The following is a 25,828-nucleotide window of genomic DNA, read 5'->3' as shown; positions in this document are numbered from 1 at the left end:
CTTCCTGCAACAGCTACTGACTGAAACTGGAGGAGAAAAATTAGCATATTGCCAATTTGACCTCTTGAGTTTTCATAGTGACCTAAAGCAACTGAAAGCTGTTGTCCTGATGAATATTTATTTTGTCCTGATGAATATTTATTTTGTCCTGATGAACATTTATTTTGTCCTGATGAATATTTATTTTATCCTGATGAACATTTATTTTGTCCTTCACAAAGAACGCCATTCAAATGTGAAATCAGTGTTTATCATTGCATAAATGATTCCCTGAGCGTTACGAAATCTCAATTTACAAGAAAGTTTATAATATTTTTATATTTTTGACATTCTTTAATGTGGCAACATTGTAAGTCTTGTGTAAGTATTTCACAATGTTTATACATTATCTTATGCATGTCTGAGGTTAGTGCCTAGTAGTGAGGCTGCTTCTCATAGGTGAGGTTAGGAACATGGAACAACCACCAAATCGAGACATTTGACTACATTTTTTTGTATTTACTACATGTCTTGAAAACTGCAGACCTTTGCAGCACCCTCATCATTACAGACACACCACCAATCTGCCTACTGATTTGGTATTCAAAAAAGGATCATACCTGAGCTGGTTGATTTCGGTCAGCTTCATCACATAGTTCCTCTTCCATCTTGGAACAATCTCTGTAGATAAGTCAACAATGTATGTTATTGAACAATCCAATATCTCTGTGAATAATTGGAAATAATACAAATTACATCAAAATTAGTGACCTTCGTCGGAAGTGATAATGGCGAAACTGGGAAATAGACTCTCCTACTAGGGCTCTGTACAGCATATTAACCTGTAGTAAAAAGAGTCACAGTACTTATGTTTAATCTATTAATTCCAAAGGTACATAAGTAAAAAAAATAAATAAATAAATACTGTAAAAAAAAAAAAATTCTAAATGAGAAAGCAGTAAATAACACATCTAGTCTACTGGAAATGCCATCAGTGACATTAATTTAAAGAAATATTTAATATATTAAACAGAATAAAAAAGTTGCAATATTGTTGACATATTTACTAGGACATATCTTTTTCTCTCTACCTCCATAACAGTAAGATTGTTTTTCCACCATAAGGTGTTGATGAATCCCTCTACAGAGACCTGGCACTCCAAAGAAAGATGGACAAATAGCTCAAGAAGAGCCATTGAAAAAGCAGCCTGTGGCTTCTCCGGTGAAGCAGGCCAAAGGCCATACTTCAGAAGAGTGCAGACCTCAGGTTCGCATTTACAAAAAGAAACTGTGCAATTAATGAGATGACCTAAAAAGACAAAGGAAGAAAAAGGATTCATTCCATTTTTTATCTCACAGAGTCAATAAATACACTGTTTTATAGAACTCGGAATTAAATCAGTCCACAATATGTGTTATAATTATACTTCGATTTTATAAGTTGTATAACAAATACATGATATCCATATGAGGAGTTGATCTTTTTATTACTGCTCCCTTTAAGGACCACCGAGCCACATCTATGCTTCTAAGATGGAATAGGACAGGGGTGACCAAAATTCGTCCTCGAGCACCTTCATTCTGCATGTTTTAGTTCTCTCTGTGGTGGTGGTAACAACCTTTCCAGCAGGTCAATGTTCTTCTACTGAGCCATCACTGGATCCAAGTGCATTAAACCAGGGACAGAACTAAAACCTGCAAAATGCTGGCCTTCGAGGACCGACTTTGGGCACCACTGGTGTAGGATGTATTGGGATTACACCCTAGGAGCTGGCCCAATTGGCTGGGTAGAGGGAAGTCTGGGAATCCTTAATTATGCTGTTACTTGGGTGACCTGACCCCAGATAAGCAGAAGGCAATGGATGGATGATATATCCCTTCTTTAAACATGTACAAACCAACGCAGACTTGCCACCTTAACTGTGTTTAACTTAACATGTGTTGTCTTTAACTGAGCTTCCCCTCCAATCTATGTATTTATGTAGTTTTCTATATTTGTGTATCCAAGTATAAATAAATAACAACAAAGAAGAATAAAAAGTTATTCCACAATAAAAAGTCACATAAACATATATTCACGTGGGACAAGATTAATAATCATAAAGTGAAAACATAAATTTTACTAAATAAGATTTAGAATTTTGTAGAATATATATATATATATATACACTGCTCAAAAAAATAAAGGGAACACTTAAACAACACAATATAACTCCAAGTAAATCAAACTTCTGTGAAATCAAACTGTCCACTTAGGAAGCAACACTGATTGACAATCAATTTCACCTGCTGTTGTGCAAATGGAACTTTGTACAGAACAAAGTATTCAATGAGAATATTTCTTTCATTCAGATCTAGGATGTGTTATTTGAGTGTTCCCTTTATTTTTTTGAGCAGTATATATATATATATATATATATATATATATATATATATATATACATACACATATACACAAAATTAATTAATTAAAAAATTACATAGTGTAAAAACATACCTGTGTTGACAAAAGTCTTTACATCTCTGGAGTAAACAACATGGGTACTGTGATCCCCACTTAAATGCAACACCAACTGCTGGAAAGCAGCCTCATAGCAGGTTTTCTAAAGAGACAAAAAAGGACAGAGAAAAACCGAATTTTATGCAATTAAGAACTCATTCTCATTCTATACATATCAATTACAATATTTATTAGTACATTCAACAAAAATGAACTTACATTCCACTTTTCAGGGAGGTGCAAAGAATTTATGGGTACTGTGTAGACACAATCCTTGCAAAAAACACTGCTTCTGCTGCATTCCAGACAGCGGTATACTCCAGGTTTCTTGCACACAGAGCACATGTCAGAGAAAGGAGCGGAGGACTTATAGGACTCTTCCAAGACCTGATCTTTTAGTGTATCCCATAGGCTCAGCTCCTTCCTTTTTGCCCTGGTATACGCGGTCCCTTCTTTCTTTGAGTTTTCAGTACAAATATCATGTGATGAGGGAAAAACAGTGTTGGTGTCAGATGAGCCTGCATGTGAGGGAATGTAGGAATATTTCGCCCGAGCACCGATGGTTTTCCGAGTTACTTTTATTTTTTTGGTCTTACAACGGACACTGCTCTTATATTTAGGCATGGTTCTAAAGTGGGAGAGAACAGGCAGAAGACAGAAATACTGTAACACCGAGAAGCATAAAATAATAATAAAAAAAACAAAATTTTAGCACATTGTTATTAAAGGTATGAAGGACAGCTACATTTGAATGTGACTGGCTTTTAAGAGGCTACTTTAGCGAGCTTTTTTTCTACCAAATAGGGTTAAAAATACGGAGCCCCTAAGGGGACATGGAGAGAAAAAAAAAGGAAAGAAATCCCGACTTATTATCTCGAGATCCCGACATCAGTACATAACGACCTAATCACAGTTAGGGTTGGCCCTAATCTTATTTTTAATTTAAAAAATTAAAAATAAAAATACGGATGGATTTGCTCATATGATTATATGAAAATCTGTGTTTGTACCATATGAAAATGTTTAATATTTGTATTAGTAGTAATAATAATAAATTACGGATTGCACCCGACAAAACATTAGAGAAGAAGAAGAAGAAGAAGCTTACGTCATTCGACGCGACACTTTCCACGGTCGGAGCTGGTGAGTAGCCCCTGAATCTGTCAAATAAAAATGTAGTAAAAAACCTCAAAATACCGAAAGTCTACATTTATAAATCTGCTGATGGTAGTTCTATGAGTTAATGTTAGCGAGTATGTGGCACAGCATGTGTTTGTACAGATTTAGACACGTTTTTATACGGAGCCCCTAAGGGGACATGGAGAGAAAAAAAAAAGGAAAGAAATCCCGACTTATTATCTCGAGATCCCGACTTATTATCCCGACTTATTATCTCGAGATCCCGCGACATTTCTGAAAAATCGCGAGTTACTTTTTTTGGGGGGATAGGCATGTTTTTATGCGGTAAACGTGGGGGAGTGTGTCTACATTGATTATGGAGGACGACTTATATCATTTTCTGCGGTCCAGAGATGTCCCAGAGGAGGATATCATGCACATGCAATTTAGCGTACATCCATCGGTAACCGTGAAGCTGTCCAGAGGACTGTAGCTGGTTATTAATGAATTCTACCAAAACTGCCAAGTCGGAAAAAGACTTGCGCCGAATGAGTCCCCGCGCTCTGAAAACTCTCTTCAGATGTCTCTCACTAATACTAAATCCATGTCTGCTGTCAAGCGCTGATTTAATGTGTTTATACTCAGGCCCAAGCTCGAAATAAAAATCTATATATCTACCCCCACAGTGATGGAGGACACCCACATGGGTGGGTGTCCTCCATCACTTCTTCTTATCATTATTAATGGATTGCAAGCAACTTCGGATGTACATACAGCCACCTAGTGGAAGGCTATGAGGTTGGACAACTACATAACTCTAGAATATACCTTTTAATTTCATTGTATGCTTATATATATATATATATATATATATATATATATATATATATATATATATATATATATATATATATATATATAAAATTGCACGACCGGAAGATAAAAACACGGCATGTATTGAGAGAACACGTCTTGTAAAGATCCAATAAAACTAACCAAGTATGTTAAATTTTGGCATTTATTTTGAGTGAATTATTGGAAAAAATCCAAAGAAATAAAAGGCATATTGGAAATATAGGTCTTTAAAAAAGCGAACAAAAATAAACAAAACAGAAAAAAAACCCTCCGGTTTTAGATTTTAGTGAGTTGTTTTTAAATACTGTAACGTTTATTACAATACCTAATTAAAATCTTATGACGGATACGTTTGGCTTTTGTATTTTTAGTAAATTCTTAATATCCTGTTCAAATTCGCAGATAAATTATAAATAAAGGTTTTTAAAAAAAGGTTAAAAAAAGGTTCTATTAGCGACAAGCGGCTGTTATCACCGATAGAATGGTTGATAACGGTTGATAACAGCCTGCTAGCAGGTAGAGCAGGGACCAACTGAGGCCATTCAATGGGGCTGATAACCACTGATAATCGCCAAGTAGTTATGTCTCGACTTAGAATTGGGCATTCTGGACTTAATAGTTCGCTCTTTAAAATAGGAAAGCATGGGAATGGGGCTTGTAATTATTGCAATCAGGTGGAAACAGTGGAGCATGTCTTGTTAGAATGTGATAAATACTCAGAGGAACGCCAGATTTTAAAGTCGTTACTAAGTAGAAAGAATATAGGACTGTCTATGATTAGTCTATTGGATAATAAATCAAGTTATGTTAGGAATCTCTTATTTAGGTTCTTAATTAACACTGGGTTAATGAGTCGTATTTAGGATATGAACAAATATTTATGTGCATGCTAGTGCATGCTCATGCATTTATTCAGGTATTAATGAGTGTGTTAGGATGTGAATTTGCACATCCTACACATCATTGAGGTGGATTTAATTCCCTCTGAGATCTCTGATGACCACACTCCAGTCTGGTAGGTGGCGGTAAATGCACCTTAAGTTGGATGCCAGCCGCCAATAAAAAGCAAAAGAAGAAGAAGAAGAAAAAGAAGAAGAAGAAGACACTCCTTCACTCGGTGAGTTACTCTGAGTTTTAACGGCTCGTTTTGCTCCGCGACGCTAATCTTTACCGGCGGATTTCAAACAACGGAGGGTTTATTCTGCATTTAATGGTTTCGTTTCTACCGGTTATAAAACATCGCTGTGAAGTTTTCTGCGGTCCGTTCGGTGTGTTGCTCTCTGCTAACCGGAGCTTTAACGGCGTCCGCAGGCTGTCAGACCGCGGAGAGACGCTTCTGTCTGCGGCCACCATGGCTTCCTTTAGCGGTACCGGAGGAAGGCGAGAGGAGAAGGGCCGGAATATCCAGGTGGTGGTCCGGTGCAGGTAAGACAGAAAACCGGGTAAAAACAAACATCTATTTCTCCTAACGAAAATTAAATGCAACTCAGATCCAGTGTTGTATAGTAACGAAGTAAAAATACTTCACTACTTTACTTAAGTATATTTTGGAGTACTTCATACTTTCCTCGAGTATGAAAATTTTTTGATGACTTTCACTTTTACTTCACTATATTTCCGAACTTAATTGCGTACTTTTACTCCGATACATTTTCAATGTGTGGTTTAGTTACTCGTTACAAAAAAGCGAGAGAGAGAAACGCAAGTGTTTTGACCCCACCCCTTGCTACTTGATGATTAGCAAGTAGCAAGCAGGCTACCGAACAAAGTCGGTAGCCTACTTGCCTGGGCTGGTTCATCACCACCAATAGGATACACCTGTTTCGCTTCTCCCATTAAACACAAAGCAAGTCTCACAACGACTGCAACTACGTCGGACACGGCTTTTTTTCTTTTGCATAATGACCAGTTGTGTGCACCACCTACCGACTGTAGCATTGACTGATTCACTGATTTGTGAAGTAGAGTAATCGTAACAGATCTTTTTCTTCATGTTGGCCGCATTTTCTGTACTATTTATTTTTCTCATTTTCAGCACTGACCTTACTTGAAGGGAAAACTTAAGGCTTACAAAAACTTTGTATTTTCTGTCCTGGAGGGTTTACTAAGAAGCTGGTTCAGTTGTAAAGCAGGTTAAGTTAACCTTGTGCTATAGGTAAAGCACCTAATTTTCTTAACTAAATGATGCCTGCAGGTATATCTATTAGCAGGTTTAATTTTGCCTGCACTTGGTTGGGTACATTATTTTAAGTGTATTTGACAAGTTTACCAAAATATAAAAAATGTCATTCAAACTGCATTTGTTTTGTTTTACTTTTTACTTGTACTTTTCATTACATTACTTGAGTACATCCATTTTTACAGTAATTTCCATACTTGAGTACAAGAAGTTTCAGATACTTTAAGACTTTTACTCAAGTAACATTTCAGTCAGTGACTTCGACTTTTATCAAAGTCGTATTTTGGAGAGGTACTTGTACTTTTACTTGACTCTGAGATTTCAGTACTTTATACAACACTGCTCAGATCACCCAAGTTTCTTCAGAGAGTCGTTGTGGATGGTGATGATGCGGGACAGGAAGGGTCTCCAGCAGCAGCAGTCAGTCTTGCAGGGATCAGAAGAAGCCTCTGACTGAAGTCTTTTTCTGTTTTTCTCTCTCATGACTCTTAATCAATCTTCAAACAGGATATAATCTGTCCTGTTTGTTCTGCAGGATAGATGAAGCTTTACAGCAACATGTCCTGGATGACATCAGTTGTTAGCTAGCTCTGCTAATCCACCTCATTTGCTTTTGTTTCTCCTCTTTAAATCTCTGTCTGGTTGTTGTCTGAGGAAAAGAGGCAAACGGTGTTTTTGTCTATATTAAACGTAACCAATAATAAATTGGCTTGATTCTGCAGGAACTTCCTATTATTTGGTTCTGCTTCCTGTTTCAGGCCTTTCGACACCATGGAGCACAGGTCGTCTCACGGAGTCATCGACTGCGACCAGAGCAGGAATGAGGTGCTGGTCAGGACAGGCGGCGTGAACGACAAGTCCTCCAGGAAGACCTACACCTTCGACATGGTCAGAACCCCTGTGGCCCTCAGAGCCCAGTCAGAACCAGGAGGTAAACCGGGTCTCTCATTGGGAACGTTTATTCTCTCCAGGTTTTCGGCCCGGCTGCGAAGCAGATCGATGTCTACCGCAGCGTGGTGTGTCCCATCCTGGACGAGGTTATTATGGGATACAACTGCACCGTGTTTGCGTGAGTTGCCCTCTGGTTTCCTCCTGATCCGCTAAACAGGGCTCCTGGAAAATGCTTGAATTTCAGTCAGGTGTTTTCAAGGTTTGGAAAGTGCTGGATATTCAAACTGCTCAGTTTGGTTATAACGTGCAGTCAAACATTTGATTAAAATCTTAAATTGGAAAACATTATTTAATACTTTTACACCTAAAAACACAGACACATTTCTTTTGCTTTTCTTTTTCTTATGTCTCTTAAAATCCACAAAATTACTTTTTTCTAAATGCTAGAAAACATTTTAAACCGTATTAAAATGGAGGGTTTTGTTCTTTGACCAGGTGTGTGATGACGTATGAGAGCCGCTGCACATAGATTATTAAGGAAAAACTGAAATTTCCATCAAAAATCTCAGAAATGTTTAAATTCATCTCAGAAATTTCCCAGGTCATTTTTGAGTTTTTCTTTGGCAGAAATTTACCGTTCAGTTTTTGTTCTGTCTGCTAAAGAACGTCGTCGTAAAGATGAGACATTTCAAAACGTATCTTTAATTTATTTTACATGGTCTCTGCTGTAGAATATTTACACTAATAAATTATATCACAGTGAATTGAAACAGTTTTTTCAGTTAATTTTGAGTTTTTATCTCCCAGATTTGAAACCAAACCTTGAAGTTTTTGAATTTTCTTGTTTGAGTCGAGTTCTGATCCACTTCCTGTTTGCTCTGCAGCTACGGTCAGACAGGAACCGGGAAGACCTTCACCATGGAGGGGGAGCGGACTCCGAACGCGAGGTTCACCTGGGAGAAAGTGAGTTTGACCTTTGACCCCGTCGGCGGGGCTCCGTCCAGCGGCCTGACCCTCTGCGGTTCTGCAGGACCCGCTGGCCGGCATCATCCCCCGGACGCTGCACCAGATCTTCGAGAAGCTCAGCGAGAACGGCAGCGAGTTCTCCGTCAAGGTTTCTCTGCTGGAGATCTACAACGAGGAGCTGTTCGACCTGCTGAGCCCCACCGAGGACGTCAACGAGCGCCTGCAGCTGTTTGACGACCCCCACAACAAGGTGGGAGCTTCTGACCGGCGCCGGGAGGGTTCTGGTTCTGTTCCCTGACCCGGCCCTGTGTGTGTGCTGCAGCGCGGCGTGGTGGTGAAGGGGCTGGAGGAGGTGGTGGTCCACAACAAGAACGAGGTTTACCAGATCCTGGAGCGAGGAGCAGCCAAGAGGCGGACGGCCTCCACCCTGATGAACGCCTACTCCAGGTTTCCATGGCGACCGCAATTTAGATTTTTAATTAAGTTTGTTTTTGTCTCTCGTCCGCTCTTCTAAAAAGGGAATATTTTCAAAAAGTAACTTTTTCACACTATTAGACTGTTTAATTATGAGATTATTGTCATATAAGAAATTCTCAGTTTTTCCAAAAAATCACTTTAAAATCAGAGACATGAGGATCTGATGTGAACATCAGTTTGTTTTTTTCTTCACAATAGACATAATCATTTCAAACTCCTAATACTGATGCATTAGAACAAGATTAACTATTTATTATCTGTACAACTGATACTAAAGTATAACTTCATAAGATGCTCAGCTTTCCTCCTTTTTTTTTTTTAATACTTATTTTTTATTGAACATTTCTGAACACATACAGTGGAGAGGTATCAATACATTCAACTTCATATACAATGTTGGACAGCCGTGTCCATATTTAGCTGGATACAAGAATGGCATTCTCCTTGCGTCTGTAGTCGCTCCATTTTTCCCATTTAACAACAAACTTGTCCTCCTGCAATCTTAGTCTATATGTGATTTTTTTCATTACGAAAATCTCTTCCACAATGTTCAGCCACTGCTCCACTGCAGGAGGGTCTTGTCTATACCATAATTTTGTGATGGTTTTCCTTGATGCTGAAAGTAATATTTTTAACAGATATTCATCATCCTTTTGAATTACATCGTGTGTGAGGCATCCCAGATAGAGTGTTTTACATGATCTGGGTATTCCATATCCCAATATGTTTTTCAAGATAAGGCTAACATTATGCCAGTATGTAGTTAGCTTTTGACAAGACCAGAATATGTGTGTATGGCCTACATCAGTCTGGCCACAGAGTCTCCAGCATGGTTGTGAACTGGATACCATCCCGGACCTGATCTTTGGTGTTATAAAAAATCTAATCATGTTTTTCCAATTAAATTCCCTCCACACACGGGAGCAGGTGGCCGTGCACTGCATTTTACAAATATTAAACCATCCCTCCTCGCTTATGTGCTCCTTCAATTCGTCCTCCCATTTTTCTTTAATGTACATAGTAGATGTCTTCCTGCCTGCCATCAGTCCCTGGTATAGTGCTGAAATAACCCGCAATTTATTCCCCTCATAGGCCTTATGAAATATCTCTATTATTTCACTTACGTTGGGTTTTATCTCTCTCATAATAATCTTTTATTTGCAGGTATCTATACTGGTCTTGATCCTCCAGCTCATATTTTCCCTTTAAGCTATTAAAGCTCAGCAGATTGCCCTTTTCAGTTAATTTACATATTGCTGTGGCACCTTTATTTGCCCATTGTCTGAAGCCTGTATCATAAATACCTGGTTTAAATCTCGGATCCCAAGCAAACCAGCTCAAACTCCTTGTTTCTTTCTCTAAATTGTATTTATCAATTACTGTGTTCCATATTTTTTTTTTTTTATATTAACATTTTTATTGAGAAAGCACATTACAATACAATTATATAATTACACCGATTACATTCACATTTTTACATGCTTCCTCTGTTTTCTAATTTAGACAAGAGAGAGAGAAAAAAACAAAAAAAAACAAACAAAAAACCAAAACTTGAATGGGAGCGGCGGGGCGGCCTGAGTACCAACCCATAATTGACATATCAAATTAGAGCATAAATCTGAATGACAGCAAGGTTTACGAAAAATCAGACACAACAGGTTTGACATATTCTGTCCACTTTGACCATATCTTGTAGAAAGTATCTTTCTGCACATTAATGGAAAAAGATAGTCTCTCCAGTACATAGATCTCTTTCACTACATTTATCCAGTCATCAGTTGTTGGAGGTTCCCGTTTAAGCCATTTCCTTGTAAGGGCCTTTTTGCTCCCGGCCAGTAAAATGAACAGAAGTTTTTGATCGTTGTGGTTCAGTTTGTCAACCGGTATGTTACATAAAAATATGCATTCAAAAGTTAAAGGAAAATTAGCAGTGAAGATGTTCTGTAAATGATTATGGATTTGACACCAATATTGCTGGATGGTTTGGCAGTCCCAGAAAATATGGAAATGATTGGCATCATCCCTTCCACATCTCCAGCAGGTAAAACCCCTTCCCTGGTATCGTTTCTGCTTTGGGGTTATGAAAAATCTTATAATATTTTTCCAGCAGAATTCATGCCAAACCTTCGATCTTGTTGTTGTCCATGGTATCTTACAGATGTGGCCCCAATCATCTTCTGAGATTGTCAGGCTGGCTTCTTTTTCCCACTTCACTTTAATATAATCAGTGCTGTCTTTCTTACACCGCAGGATGGCGTCATATAACCTGGAAATAGTTTTACCTGGTTTTGATTTAGTTAGTAATATAAACGTTTCCACAAATCTCAAATTATGTAAATGTACTTTTAGCTCTTTATTAAAATAATTTCTGACCTGTAAAAATCTAAAAAAGTCATCTGCACATAAATCATGTTTTCTTTTCAGGGTTTCAAAACATTGGAACGTCCCTTTATGGACAAAAGAATAGTAATTAGTTAGGCCTTTTGAAATCCACTTCTTGAATCTATCGTCATGTTGATTTGGGAGGAAATCCGAGTCATAAGCGCACCATCTTAAGAGTTTAGAGGCATTTTCTAAACCACAGATTCTAATTGCTTCATTCCATGCAGATATCATTACTTGTGATATAGGTTCATCTGCCAAATTAATTTTACTCTGTAATTTTGTGTCAGCTATTATGGCTTTAATCGGCATTGTTTTGACCGTTTCCCCTTCCACATTTTTCCATCCTGCAGTGTAATCCGGACAGCACAAACATATCAAAGGTCTCAACTGAGCTGCACAAAAATATTCTCGTAAACATGGAAGCCCACAACCCCCTTTTCCCTTTTTTAATTGTAGAGTTTTGTATTTGACTCTGGCTTTTTTCCCTTTCCAAATGTATTTGGACAGCATCTTATCCCATTCTACAAATTGTTTTGACGGTACGGGAACTGGTAGGGATTGAAATAAATACAAAAATCGGGGGAGAATGTTTAATTTAACTGACTCAATCCTGGAGTGCAGGTCTAAGAAAGGTATGGCGTTCCATCTTTGGATATCTGACTTTATGGCTATGTTCAAGGGGGCATAATTGGCTTCAAACATTTCATTAGGGTCACGATGGATCACCACCCCCAGATACCTAATACTATTTGCCTCCCATTCCCATTTATAGCAATTTTTAATTTCAGCTGGTGGGTCATAATTCACCGTTAGTACCTGTGTTTTGTTCACATTAACCTTGTACCCTGAGTATAAACCGAAATCTGATAAGATTTTCATTAATTTGGGGAGAACCAGATTAGGATGAGACATAACAAGCAACAAGTCATCAGCAAATAATGCCAATTTTTGCTCGCCTCCTATGGTCCTTATTCCAATTATATCCCGTCTTTGTCTGATCCATTGGCTCAATGGTTCTATAAACAAGGCGAAGAGGAGTGGCGACAAACAGCAACCCTGTCGAGTACCTCGCTCGAGTATGAATGATTCAGTAAGGTCTCCATTAATTTTGATTTTGGCTGTTGGTTTATCATACAACCCAGATATAGTATTTATTATAGATTTATCAAATCCAAATCTCTCAAGAACCTGATATAAAAAGGACCACCTCACAGAATCAAATGCCTTTTCGGCGTCTAAACTTAGCACTAAAGTCTCTATTTTTTGTCTGTGAACCTGGTTCATAATATGTAAAACTTTCCTAATGTTATCTTGAGTTTGTCGATGTTTAATAAAGCCTGTTTGATCATTATGTATTAGTCCTGGTAGGATAGTTTCAAGTCTCTTAGAGATGATGGAAGTGAACAGCTTATAATCAATATTTAATACACTGATTGGGCGGTAGTTGCTACAATTTAGGTTATCTTTTCCTTCTTTCTTAATTATAGAGATTATTGCTTCTTTCCATGACGGGGGTACAATTTTTCCCTTCATTACCCAATTAAATGTTTTCTGCAAGGTGGGAGTCAAATGATCCTGCATTATTTTATACCATTCTGGGCCAAATCCATCTGACCCTGCCATTTTACCCCCTTTTAGTCTTTTAATTGCCGAGTGAATTTCTTCACTGGTTATTGTGGATACTAACAATTTATTTTGTTCCTCCGTCACTGTTGGTAGCTCCAATTTAGACAGAAAAGTATTAACTTCTTGATTATTATCTACATGGGTTTGGGAGTAAAGTTTTCTGTAATAGTTCTGAAAACATTGTTGAATTTTCTCCTCTTCGGTTTCTAATTGGCCATCTAAAGGATTTCTTATTTTGTGTATAGTCCTCTCTGCTTGCTGCTTTCTGAGTTTATATGAAAGAAGTTTTAATGATTTCCCGCCAACATCACAATACTGCTGTTTGTTAAAAATTATTTTTTTCTGTACTTCAACTATGTTTAGGTCATCTAATTCTTTTTTAAATTTTACCATATCCGATTTAATGCTGTCGTTCATAGTCACAGAGTGTTCGTGTTGCAGTTTTAACAATTTATCTTCCAGGTATTTACGTTTTTGTATGTTTTCTTTTTTTAAGTGGGTGGATATACTAATTATTTTCCCTCTAATCACTGCCTTCATTGCATCCCATAATATTCCTGGTGACACCTCCTCATTATCATTTTGAGCTAAATAATTTTCTATTTCTTTTTTTAAATTCTCTTTAATGTTTGGGTAGTTTAAAATATTTGTGTTCATCCTCCATAATGTAGATCTATTTTTCCTGTTCAGACAAATATCAGCATAAACTGGATTATGGTCAGAGATTGTACATGGACCGATTTCACAGGTTTTAATTTTAGACAAATCATTCTTGAACGTAAGAATGTAATCTAACCTAGAATATAAGTTATGAGGGTGAGAGAAGTGGGTGTATTCTCTATTAGTTGGGTGATGTTCTCGCCATACATCAACTAATCCTAAATCGTCCATGAGGTGTCCCATCCTCCTACCAATATTTCGTCCATCGCCTTTCCCACTAGAAGAATCAAATTTGGTGTTTAATAAAATATTGAAGTCACCACCGCATATTAAAGTTCCCTGACTCTTCGTTGTTGCAATTTCGAGAACCTGTCTATACAGGGACCAATCACTGCCCGGTGGAATGTATATATTCAGGATGGTGGTCATGGTACCATCAATCCTGCCCGTAATCATTATGTAGCGACCTTCTTTATCTTTGTACTCTGATATGTGTTCATAGTTAAGAGTTCCAGATAACAAAATTGCCACTCCCCTTCGCCTCCCAGAACTGTGGGAAGAAAAAAACACATGTTTAAAACCCATCTTGTTTAATTTAACATGCTCGCTATCCGGTAGATGTGTTTCCTGCAATAAAACAATTTGGGTTTTGTCTCTCTTAAATTTAGATAGGACTTTCTGCCTTTTTACTGGACTATGTAAACCATTAATGTTTGACACCAATTTTATCAACCTGCTACTCATCTAACTTATATTTCTTAATTATATCACAAAGATTATTGGGTTCCCCGCTCACTCTTAAAAACACTGAACATAGAACATATAAAAAAGTTAACATTAAGAACAAACAAAACTCAAACTGAACTCTTGACTTCCAAGGTGGGGGTCTCAAATGAGAACCCTGCTTCACCTCCAGAGGCAGCTTCTTCATCAGTTAGTGAAGGGGCCCTTGGTGGCTATGGCCTCAGTGTAAAGAGCACCGCGAGAAACCTGCCTTATTTACTTATAGTACTTCATAAACCAAATACAAGTCTTGATTATTAGTAACAGAGTGGATAAACCTTAATTTTCCTTGTGCGTGGGAGAAGACCTCTTGAAGGCTCTAAGTTTTTCTTTGTAGCCGGCTGCGGGGTCCCGCCTCTTGTTTGCTGGCCCACTCCCCTGTCCGCCGCGTACTCTGCTCCAGGTCAGCTGCTTCAGATGTTCCAGGGCCGTTTCTGGTGACTTAACGACCCGCACAGCGTAGCCTCTACTGGACATGTCTTCAGTAGCTTCCACCACTGTATTGTAGATCTTTGTTTCCTCTCCATATTTCACCCTCAGCCGGGCAGGAAAGAGAGTCTGAAAGGGGATTTGCTGCTCCTTCAGAATCTTGCGCACGTCTGCGTATTCTCTTCGTTTTTTCAAAATCAGAGGGGGATAGTCATGGTCCAAATTCACTTGCTTGCCGTTCCAGGTAAATCCTCTTTTCTGCCATGCCTTGCGAAGGAGAAGTTCTTTGGTTTTAAAACTGAGGAATTTCACAACAATAGATCGCGGGGGAGCGTCGCTTGGAGGCGGAGGGCCTAGAGAGCGGTGAGCCCGTTCAATGTGTATGTCGAGCTCGTCTTGGGACAGCGCCAAGCCCTCACGGAGCAACTTCTCCACAAAGTCACCCATTGATGCCGAGTCCCGTTCTGCCGCCTCGGGTACGCCATAAATGCGTATGTTCTCTCTTCGTGTACGGCTTTCTAGGTCCATTAGTTTATCCTCCAGCTTTATCTGTAGCTTTATTATTTCAGTGACGGCGTCCTCCGTGGTTAAAATCCTCTCCTCCGCTTTTTCAATCCGGTCCTCAGCCTCGTCTAGTCTGGTGTTCATCTTTCGAATTTCTTCTTTTATTTCCCCCAAATGCGCATTATTTTCCTGTCGGAAGCCTCTTAATTCCTGCATTACCGTCTCCCATTCAGCCATAGTATCACTGTTGTTTGTTTAGTTCAGGTCAAAAAGTGCAGCGGTAATTTTTCAAACCGGAGGTTTGAGATGAATAGCAGTTGGCATTAGCTAAAATGCTAGCAATATTTTCTCGACTTTAAACGTCCGCTTATTGGCGTTATAAAGCATCGGTTTTGAAGTATTTCGCTCACCCCAGTTCTTTTTCACCTTTATAGGTATGTTTTCGTCGTTTAAGTGGGGTTGGGTTTTCAATTTCTTAGGTTCTCTCGGGAGCCCGTTCACAGCGCGGCCATCACGATGACGTTCAAACCGGAAGACTGTGTTCCATATTTTAATCGTAGTTTTAGTTATTGAATCTAGCTTATTGTTTAGTTTGCCTAAGAGTATTTTATGTGCTATTAAATTTTTAACTTCTATGTCTTTTCTACTTATTTTCAGATTTTTCCATTTTGAAACATAGTCATCATTGCACCAACATACCAGAGGTCTAATTTGTGCGGCCCAGAAATATTCTTTTAGGGCTGGTAAACCCAGGCCTCCTTTATCTTTTGGGAGCTGAAGTGTTTTATATCTGACCCTAGGTTTCTTCCCGTTCCATATAAACCTTGAAATCCATCTGTCCCATTCTACAAATTGTTTTTGCGGGATAGTCAGTGGCAGGGACTGAAACAGGTATAACAGTCGTGGTAAAATATTTATTTTAATTATCTCCACTCTAGAGCTGAGATCCAAGCCAATGTCCATCCATTGCCCCAGGTCTTTCTTAATATTGTGGTTTATTTCTAAATAATTTGCATCATAGAGTTTGTCAATTGTTTTGGCTATGTTTACCCCCAAATATTTTATAGATTTTTCATTCCACTTAAGTTTGTAGGTATCCCTTATTTTCTGCTGCGGGGAGTAATTTATTGTTAGGATCTGTGTTTTTTCCACATTAATTTTGTATCCAGAGAATTTCCCATACTCCTCAAGCAAACTTACTGTTTTTAAAAACATTTCATTTGGTTTTTTTAGATAAATCAAAATGTCATCTGCAAACAACCCTATTTTATGTTCTTCCCCTCCTATTTCCACTCCTTTCATTTCCTCTTCCTGCCTAATCATCTGAGCTAGTGGCTCCATAAACAGTGCAAAAAGACTCGGTGAGAGGCAGCATCCCTGCCTTGTTCCTCTCTCCAGAGTAAGACTTCCTGACAGGTTGCCATTTATTTTAATCCTTGCAGTTGGCTGTTGATAAATTGATTTAATACAATTTACAAATGTCTCATTAAATCCAAATTTTTCTAAGACCTTATACAAAAAGTTCCAATTAACACTGTCGAAGGCTTTTTCCGCATCTATACTTATCAGAACTGCCCCCTCCCCTCTTCTTTGCAGGTGGTCTATGATATGAAGAGTTCTCCTTATATTGTCTTGTGTTTGTCTTTCCTTTATAAAGCCAGTTTGGTCCTCATCAATTAAATCCTGCATTAAATTTTCCATTCTTTTAGCTATGATAGAGGAAAACAGTTTATAGTCTACATTTAGTACCGATATCGGTCTGTAGTTGTGGCAGTATTCTTGATCTTTACCTTCCTTTGGGATTACAGAAATAATGGCTTCTTTCCAAGAAGGAGGCATCTTGCCAGTCCTAAGACTATAATTAAACGAGTCATATAACAGTGGTGTTAATTCTTCTTTGAAGGTTTTATAAAAAGAAGCCCCTAAGCCATCTGACCCTGGTGACTTTCCTGTTTTAGTCCTCTCTTTTTGATATTATTTAAGCCATTGACATTCAGTGATACCACAGTTATAACCTTAGACATTGTTCGTATATCTTGGTTTGAATCTCAGCCTCTCCACTTGAACTATGAACAAGAACCAAACTAACAAAAAATCTGAACTCCCGACTAAATATGGGCCATATTCCCAAGAGGCCCTGTCCCCCTGCTGGAAAGGGAGGGGGATATCCTTTTATGAAGAGCCCCCCCCCCCCCCCCCCCCCCCTAGTGGTTTTGGGCAAACCTGTGTTGGGTTCCCCCGACCTGCTTAGGCGAGTCCAACAGCCCCTTGTTTGGTGGATCTCCCTGTCGTTATTTAGTCAAACTTCAGAGAAGACTATAGTCTCTTCCATCCCCCTTCTTTAATGAGCAGTTTATGCCCCCTTTACCTCCGCGTCTTCAGTGTCCTCCTCTTTGAAACACCTGCAGCAGTTCCCTCGCTCGGCTACTCGCATTCTGGCCAGAACCCGTAGCGGAGGACCCGTTGTCCGCCCCATGCTTCTTCCCGGAGCGCTGCCAGGACACCGCCGTCTGGCTCCTCTCCTCGGGTGAAGGTCCGGTGTCGTTCTTGTTCTCCATCTCCAGTCCTCGTCTCCTCATGTCTATTGCAGCTTCCTCCGCGTTGTTGTAAATCTTGATCCCGTCTGACCAGTGAATCCGTATTTTAGTCATTGGCGTCTGGAAGCGGATCTTTTGGTCTTTCAGAGCCTTTTTAATCTCGGAGTAGGATTTGCGTTTTTCTATTACCTCAGTGGGGTAATCATGGTCGAAAAATATCCGCTTCCCCTCGACTTGGATTTTCTTTTTCCATGCTTTTGTCAGGATTTCTTCTTTGGTTCTGTATTTAAGAAAGTTAACCACTATGGACCTGGGATTAGCTTCGGGTGGAGGTCTCTTTCCACGCTTCTATGAGCCCGCTGGATCTGTAACTCGGTTCCGACCGGTAGGGCTAGCTCACGGTGTAGCAGTTTCTCCACCCTTTCTTGGACTAATTCGTCGTCTTGTTCAGCCACGTTGTAAATTCTCATGTTGCAGCGCCTGCCGTGTCCTTTCAATTCCGTTAGCTTCTCTTGTAGTTTTCTCTGCTGTTTTAAAAGGTTCAGAATGGCGTCCTTCGCTTCCATGTTGCACTCTTCCAGCTCTGCTATGCGGCCCTGCGCCTCAGTCATGTCTTCTTGTTGTTTCTGTATTTCCGCATCATTCTGTGCCACTTTTTTCTTAATTTCTTCTTTAAAGCCCATAAATTCTCGCTTCACCTCCTCTTTGAATTCGTCTTTGAATTTTGTGAGATTCTCCTTCACCTCCTTTTTAAAGTCTCGGATTTCCGCCGTGATGTTATGTAGCCCCTCCAACACAGCCCGTAGCTGACTCGAGTCGCCGCTTTCTTCTTCCATTTGCTCAACGTCGAGGTTGCATACTTCTGCCATTTTCTTCCTTATGTGTCTCTGCTTGCGTCCTCCACTCATTTCGTGTCTGGTTAAAATTGTATTTTGACTAATTTACTTGGATGAGGGAGGGTTTTTTTTCCTCGACAAGGGAGCTCGAACTTATGCTGCCATCTTGCTCCGCGTCCACCAGAAGTCCCCAGCTTTCCTCCTTTTAACTTTTTGTTATTTTCCATGTTTCACAAAGTTACTATTTTATTCTCTTAATACCACAACGTTGTTCTGGTAATATTAATATCCATTTAGTGTTGTGACATTTATTCACACAATTAAGAAAATAAAATAAATTGTAACCAGACATTAATATTCTGTCATAGAGCTAAAAGTAAAATAAATGAAAGCTGTGAAACAAGATGGCCGCCCTGGTCACGCTAACGTTGCTCTGAATGGAAACCCAGTGGTTGGAGGGAAAAACCAAATGTCTGACTGGGTCGGCGCCGTCTTCAGAACCAGGTTCTGACCGCCTGTCTCTCTGCAGCCGCTCCCACTCCGTGTTCTCCGTCATCATCCACATGATGGAGATCACCCTGGATGGCAAGGAGCGGGTGAAGATCGGCAAGCTCAACCTGGTGAGGAATCGCCCGGACCCGGTCAGGGCGACCCGGTCGAGCCAGTGTACTGACCCGACCCGCTTCTGTCCAGGTGGACCTCGCCGGCAGCGAGAACATCGGCCGCTCCGGAGCTATGGGCCAGCGGGCCCGCGAGGCCGGGAACATCAACCAGTCGCTGCTGACGCTGGGCCGGGTCATCACCGCCCTGGTGGAGAAGAGGTCCCACGTCCCGTACAGGTGGGCCGCACACAGAACCGGGCCCATCAGAACCAGCAGCTGATCTGGGTTTAACTGTGGGCCCGGTTCTTCCACAGAGAGTCCAAACTCACCAGGATCCTGCAGGATTCGCTGGGCGGACGCACTAAGACCTCCATCATTGCCACCGTGTCGCCGTCCTCCAGCAACCTGGAGGTAAGACCCAGTTCCGACCGCGACCCGGACCCGGTTCTGAGATATCTGACCCCGACCGCTGCCGCCTGCAGGAGACGCTGAGCACGCTGGCGTACGCCAGCCGAGCCAAGAACATCATCAACAAACCCGAGGTCAACCAGAAGCTCACCAAGCGGACCCTGATCAAGGTGGCGCTCGTTTCCTCAGACGTTTACGTTCCTGATTCATTCGTTTGGTTCCTGATTCATCTGTTTGGTTCCTGATTTATCCATCGGATAGTTTCATGTTCTGGTAAATCTGGAGCTTTTTCTCTGTCCTGTCAGGAATACACGGAGGAGATCGAGCAGCTCAAACGGGACCTGGCCGCCACCCGAAAGAAAAACTGTGTTTTCCTTTCATCAGAGAAATATGAGTGAGTTCAGCCGAGTCCTGAGGAAGTCTCCACACCCTCACCGATTTCTGCTGCTCTTAGTAGAAATAGAAAAACATTATTTAAATTCCTGTCAATGGAACAAAGTGTAGACTGAAAAGAAAAACTGTAGGTAGAAGCATAAGCTTATGATATCTTCACTTTATTACACATAAAGCATCATTGAAATCAAAGCAGCAGAATATTTCCTGTAAACTTTTCTGAAACATCTGGAATTCCAGCTATTTTTCCCTCATTACATTCAGTCCAAAATCTATAAATAAAAATAAAAAGATGAAGAGAAATAACAAGATTAGAGACATTTTTAGACTTAAAAGTGTTTTCTTTTTTGTTACCATATCTATCAGAAGGTAATTTGGCAGCAGCACTAATAGGATGAAATGCTGCCACCTGCAGGTCAGAGTTGGTATCACCGGATGTTTATAACCAGTTTAATGGAAAATTTCAGCAAGGGTCGTTTTGAATTCTGATTAATCTGAATATGAGTCGGACTGAAATGGAAAAGTTTGGTTCCAATAATCAATGTATTGATGGAAGGCGACAGCTTTTAGCGGCTTGATGTGACCCGGTTCTGTCCTGCAGGAACATGGTGACCCAGATCACGGCTCAGGAGGAGCAGATCGTCATGATGGAGGAGGAGCTCAAGAAGGTATCTGCTCTGGGAGTTAGCAGCTAGTGTATTCATGCATCCTTACAATGTCTTAAATTCATAAAACAAAATGTAAGTTGGTCTTTAATATTTTATTCACTGGTTTTAATTTTTATCTTGACAGGATGATTTAATTGAAATGTCATTTATGTCGTTTTTTTTCTTCTGACTTTTCTGTTGGGAAAAGGTTTAGTTGAACATGGACCTCTTGGTTTGTTACTGGAGGCGGTTGAGGCTACCGCTAACTACCTGCTAATACATCCCTGCTAGCTAGCTAGCGTTCTTTGCGTCTGTCACTGGTGATGGGGGGTTGGGGTGGGGGGGTGATGGGGGTGACAAACCACAGCGACCAAAGCTGAACATGATTAAACTTTCTCAGTGAAAGGAAGTTTAGGTGTAGGAAGGTGTGACAGCTAGCGGTTGTCTCTTGCTCTGGTTCCCAAACGTTTCCATGAACAGAATTGGCGTCTGGTCAGGAACCCACAGACAATAATACAACATGTAAAGAAACATCAAGTTTTAAAATGTTTTTTTCTCTTATGTCTCATTGGAAACTTTTTGCGCTTGCTATGCTAACTTGACAAGCAAAGTAGGTTGATGAATTTGAAAGGCAGCCAATCAGAAAGATGAGCAGAAAGAAGGCAATGCACACTTCAGGAAATGAACATGACTTGTTTATTCTGTAATGATTTAAAACAGGTTAGTGTTTTTATTAGAAAAGCTGTAAACGGATACAGAAATGCAACCGTTCTCGTCCAGCCATTTTTCATATTTCTAGTTTTCTGTCTTGGCTTTAAAACGTCTTAGAGTTTTATTCTGCTCCCTGCAGGTGAACGATCTGTTCCTGGACAGTAAGAGCCGGCTGGAGCAGTGCAGCATGGACCTGGATGAGAAGCAGCAGAGGTAGAGCCGCTCCGCGTAGCGTTTATCCGCCTTTATCAGCCGGGCTCTCACGGTTCTGGTTCTGGTTCCAGGCTGGAGGAGACCAGCAGGCATCTGGAGAAGACCAAGGAGAAGCTAGTGGAGAAGGAGATCGTCTGCTCGGAGCTCAGCTCGGCCCACGAGTCGCTGTACAGCGCCGCCGGACAGGTACGCACCTTCACCTGTCGCTGCTGTGGCTCGGGGTTGCTATGGCGATGGAAACCCATCCATCAGTCAGTCAAGGCTTGGAAAAAATTCTTTAATACCAAACTGGAGTTTTAATGTCGACAATTAAATGCAATCTGACGTTTGATTAAAAGCCTGAATTTGGAAAAAAAAATTTTTGCTAGAAGCCAGAAAACTTTGAGCAGGAAGTTGATTCACCTCAACATGTTTTGTTTGGATTGTTTCAATGTGATAAATATTTATTATTCCTAATGGATCAATGACTTATTGATCTATTATTGGAAGAAAGGTTGGCTTATATTTTTACATGTTGAAGAAAGTTATTGAAATGTATATTTTTTTGTTAAATGGGGTTTTTGACTATAACTTTATATATATTTCAGAACCTGTTTGTTAGTTTATCTTGTTCCTGCTGCAGAAAACCAGAGAAATAATAAATATCATCCACTGGAACTGAAACTGTTTTATATTTAATTCTTGATATTTTTTATCTCCAAACCTTAAAACTCGTTTATCGTCGTTTTCTCTGACCGGCCTCTCTCCGCCTGCAGCTGCTGAGCGCCGTCGGTGAGAGCACCGGCGACGTGTCGGGTCTCCACGCCAAGCTGGACCGCAAGACCAAGGTAGGCCACGTCGGCTAGAGAGAGAGGCGGTTCTGGTTCTGACCGGGTCTAACCGGGTCCTCTGGTCCTGCAGGTGGAGCAGCACAACATGCAGATGCAGCAGAGCTTCTCCCAGAGGATGGACGGCGCCTTCAGCAGCCTGCAGCGCAGCGTGCAGCGTTACGGCGCCGCCCACGACCGCACGCTGACCGGCTACGCCCACGCCGTGGGTAGGTGGTGCCCTGCGTCCAGAACCGGGCCGGGCCGGGGTTCTGTGGGCTCATGTTTGCCTCTGTCATCCAGACGGCCTGCTGGTGGGGAACGAGGCCACGCTGCGGGGCGCCCTGGTTGCTGTGGAAACGCTGGTGGGTAGACTCCAGGCGCTGGTGGCGGACGGCGCCGCCTGCTGCCGGGAGAAGGTGGAGCGGCACGAGGCGCTGACCCGGGAGCAGAGGGAGGTTCTGCTGCAGCTGCTGGTGAGCAGAGCGCTGGGGTTCTGATGGTTCTGGTGGTTCTGACTCTGACCCGCTGGTTCTGGTTCAGGAGGAGCACCATCAGGATGTTCTGGACGTGCGGACGCTGCCGGGTCTGACCGCCATCAGGGAGCTCAGTGACGCCCTGCAGGTTTCCATGGAGACGCAGCGGGATCTGGCCGATCAGGTGGGTCCAAACCCGGATTCAGGCCCGGTTCTGATCAGAGGAAGACTGGGTGGCACCAGGTGACCCAACAACTATTTTATGTTAGAAAATGTAATGAACACAAATATAGTTTAAAAAGTTCAAATTAAAACTTAATTATTCAGAAAATCAGCAGCTGAAACTTTAACCACCAAAGATCTGCGAGAGATTAATGTTTATCTAGACCTGCTGATGACCTCTGACCCCGTGACCTCCTGACCCCCTGACCCTCTTCAGGTGGAGGCGATGAAGGAGACCGGAGTCTTCCTCAGGGCTCTGGTTCTGGACCTGGCGGCGCTGCGTCAGGACGCTCGGACCGGACTGAGCGCGCTCCAGGAGGAGCTGAAGCAGCAGATCCAACGGGCCCAGCAGCGCCACCAGCAGGTGAGCCGGCCCGGTTCCATCAGAACCAGCAGGAGTCTGGGGGGGTTCTGCTGGGGTTTGGGTCCGGCTGAGCTTGGTTCTGGTCGTGTTTCTGCCAGGGGATGAACCGGACCATAAAGGTCCTGCAGAACCAGATGAACCTGGTTACCATGGAAACCCAGCAGGACTACAGCAAGCTGCACTTGGCCTCCAGTACCCTGCAGGGCCTGGTTGAGGAGCTGCAGCAGAACCTCAGCAGGTCAGAGCTCGTGATGCTCTTCCTCTTCCTCACTGTGTCCCTCCTCTTCCTCATCTACTTCTTCCTCCCTGCAGCCGCTGCGGCGCGGTGGAGCAGCGTTCTTCGTCGCAGGCGGCGCGTCTGCTCTCCTCCTCCTCCTCTCTGGCCTCTTCGCTGCGCCAGGCGGCCCGTCAGAACCGGGTTGTGCTGGAGGAGATGAGCGACCGCTCTTCGGACCTCCACGGCGCTGTGTCAGGTACCGGTACCGCCTCCCGTGAGGCCCCGCCCACTCCAGGTGGAGATGAAGGTGATGATGATGATGTTCTGCTGCAGGCCTGGTGGAATGGGACGCAGAGTGGACCTCCAGAACCAGGGAGCTGGCGGCCCGCCGGGCCCAGGACCAGCTGGTTCTGATGGAGCAGCTGGCAGAAAAGGCCCAGAGTCTCAATCAGGTACAGCGTTAAACCGGGCCGCAGGCCGGGTTCTCCTGGGTTCTGCTCCTGCTAATCGACCCAACCCGTGTTCAGGGTGTGGAGACTCGAGGTGCCGAGATGCTTCGGGCCGCCGAGGCGGACCTGAGAGGCCGGCAGAAGGAGAACCGGCAGGTTCTGACGGATGTCCAGAAGCAGATGGGTTTGGACCAGGCGGTTCTGGAGCGGAAGCGGGTGGAGCTGCAGGAACAGCTGGATGCGGGTCAGCAGCTGGTCCGAAGGTTCCTGCTGGAGGAGCTGCAGCAGGACGTTCCTACTGGTGAGGAAGAACGGACCAGAACCGGTCCGGGTTTTGGGCTACCAAAACAGAACAACAGCATTATTATTATTATTATTATGGATCTTTATTTACTATTTTTATTTTAAGCACTTATTGATTTCTTTATTTAGTATTATAACTTTTTAATGATTTTTATTTTTAATGGTTTTTTTGTTTTTATTATTGAAATATTTTTTTATTGATCAAATTATTCATCAGTAAAATTATTTAATTTTTTATGAATCATTTGCTTTTAATAATTTTTTTGTTTTATTTTTAAGTTTTTAATCTTATTTAAATGTTCATGAATAATTTTTTGTTTTTCTTACTAAACATAATATTCACAAGTGATTTATTATTTTGTTTCCTTTTTTTTTTACTTATTAAAAAGAGATAAAGTAGAACTCTTATTTTTAAAATTGACACTTGATGATGATGATGATGTCATCATCTGCTGATGACATCATCATCTGCTGAGTTTCAGGTAAATGTTTTCTTGGATGCTGACCCGGTTCTGCTGCCTTCAGGTGTGAGTCCTCGGCGCCGGGGGTTTGTTTATGGAAGGGTTCAGAAGAGGAGCGTCAAGCGCAGCAAGCTGCCAAGGATGAGGCAGAAGGAGGCGGAGGAGGAGGACAGGCAGAGCAAGGTTGACCATCTGAGCTCCCTGACTCTGAGCTGGTTCTGTGAGCGTGTCTCGGTTCTGACCAGGTTTGTCTGCAGGACTCCCTGGAGAACGATCTCAGCTCCTGCTGCAAGAATCTGGCCGCCGAGCCGCCCTTCGTCGACGAGAAGGTGAGTTCGGGGAAACTGGGCTGCGGGGGGAAACTGGGCCGCCGCCTAACGTTCTGCTCTGATCCTATCGCAACAGAAGAAAGACAGCAGGAAGAAGTACCCCATCAGGTCAAAAATGGCGGCCAGCAAAGGCCAGGGCCCTCCATAAAGTCGCCGCTGCGCTAAGGAGAACTGAACCTGCCGCATGTAAATATGTAATATGTCACGTGTAAAAATATTTGTGTCAAAGAAACATTTCTGTTTGTTTTTTAGTCAAGTTATTTTGTAATTTTAATTTGTAATAAAACTTGACTCATTTAAACAATTTAAAGTCTGTGTTTAATGTTATTTTTTAGATTGCAGTAAATTCACTGAATGACGTTTGTTTCAACCATAAGATCAAAAGACATAAATCTGCACTTGTATTGGGGGGGGAAAAAAAGATTTGGGCAAATTTTTCTTTCGCCTGATTTCATTTTGTAAGTTTGATTTCTTTTCATTTTAGTTTTTAAAATGCCAACA

At 41.6% G+C, this 25,828-nt stretch overlaps 2 protein-coding genes across 2 annotated transcripts; one reads left to right on the top strand and one right to left on the bottom strand.

Annotated features, from left to right (window-relative positions):
* Positions 1–453: 453 nt before the first annotated feature.
* On the bottom strand, positions 454–3,271 carry LOC111608359. The gene is made up of 5 exons (XM_023332007.1): positions 2,699–3,271; positions 2,477–2,582; positions 1,071–1,288; positions 751–821; positions 454–660 (listed from the first exon to the last, which is right to left on the bottom strand). The coding sequence occupies exons 1-5, from the start codon at positions 3,101–3,103 to the stop codon at positions 594–596; spliced, it is 867 nt and encodes a 288-aa protein (XP_023187775.1). The 5' UTR covers positions 3,104–3,271; the 3' UTR covers positions 454–593.
* A 1,486-nt stretch (positions 3,272–4,757) lies between these two features.
* LOC106700311 (kinesin-like protein KIF11) lies at positions 4,758–25,624 on the top strand. Its single transcript, XM_023332991.1, has 26 exons — positions 4,758–5,878; positions 7,391–7,520; positions 7,604–7,701; positions 8,408–8,486; positions 8,554–8,739; positions 8,812–8,936; positions 19,256–19,346; positions 19,420–19,565; positions 19,643–19,739; positions 19,811–19,906; positions 20,042–20,130; positions 20,731–20,797; positions 21,627–21,700; positions 21,772–21,886; positions 22,456–22,527; positions 22,601–22,736; positions 22,810–22,982; positions 23,050–23,166; positions 23,422–23,568; positions 23,667–23,806; positions 23,881–24,041; positions 24,119–24,237; positions 24,313–24,535; positions 25,063–25,181; positions 25,256–25,327; positions 25,404–25,624. The coding sequence occupies exons 1-26, from the start codon at positions 5,664–5,666 to the stop codon at positions 25,473–25,475; spliced, it is 3,159 nt and encodes a 1,052-aa protein (XP_023188759.1). The 5' UTR covers positions 4,758–5,663; the 3' UTR covers positions 25,476–25,624.
* Positions 25,625–25,828: the final 204 nt, after the last annotated feature.

This window comes from Xiphophorus maculatus, chromosome 4 (assembly GCF_002775205.1).
Source record: "Xiphophorus maculatus strain JP 163 A chromosome 4, X_maculatus-5.0-male, whole genome shotgun sequence".
Taxonomy (NCBI): domain Eukaryota; kingdom Metazoa; phylum Chordata; class Actinopteri; order Cyprinodontiformes; family Poeciliidae; genus Xiphophorus; species Xiphophorus maculatus.
The sequence above is the reverse complement of the archived record's forward strand: the minus strand, read 5'-3'. Positions and strand labels throughout refer to the sequence as shown.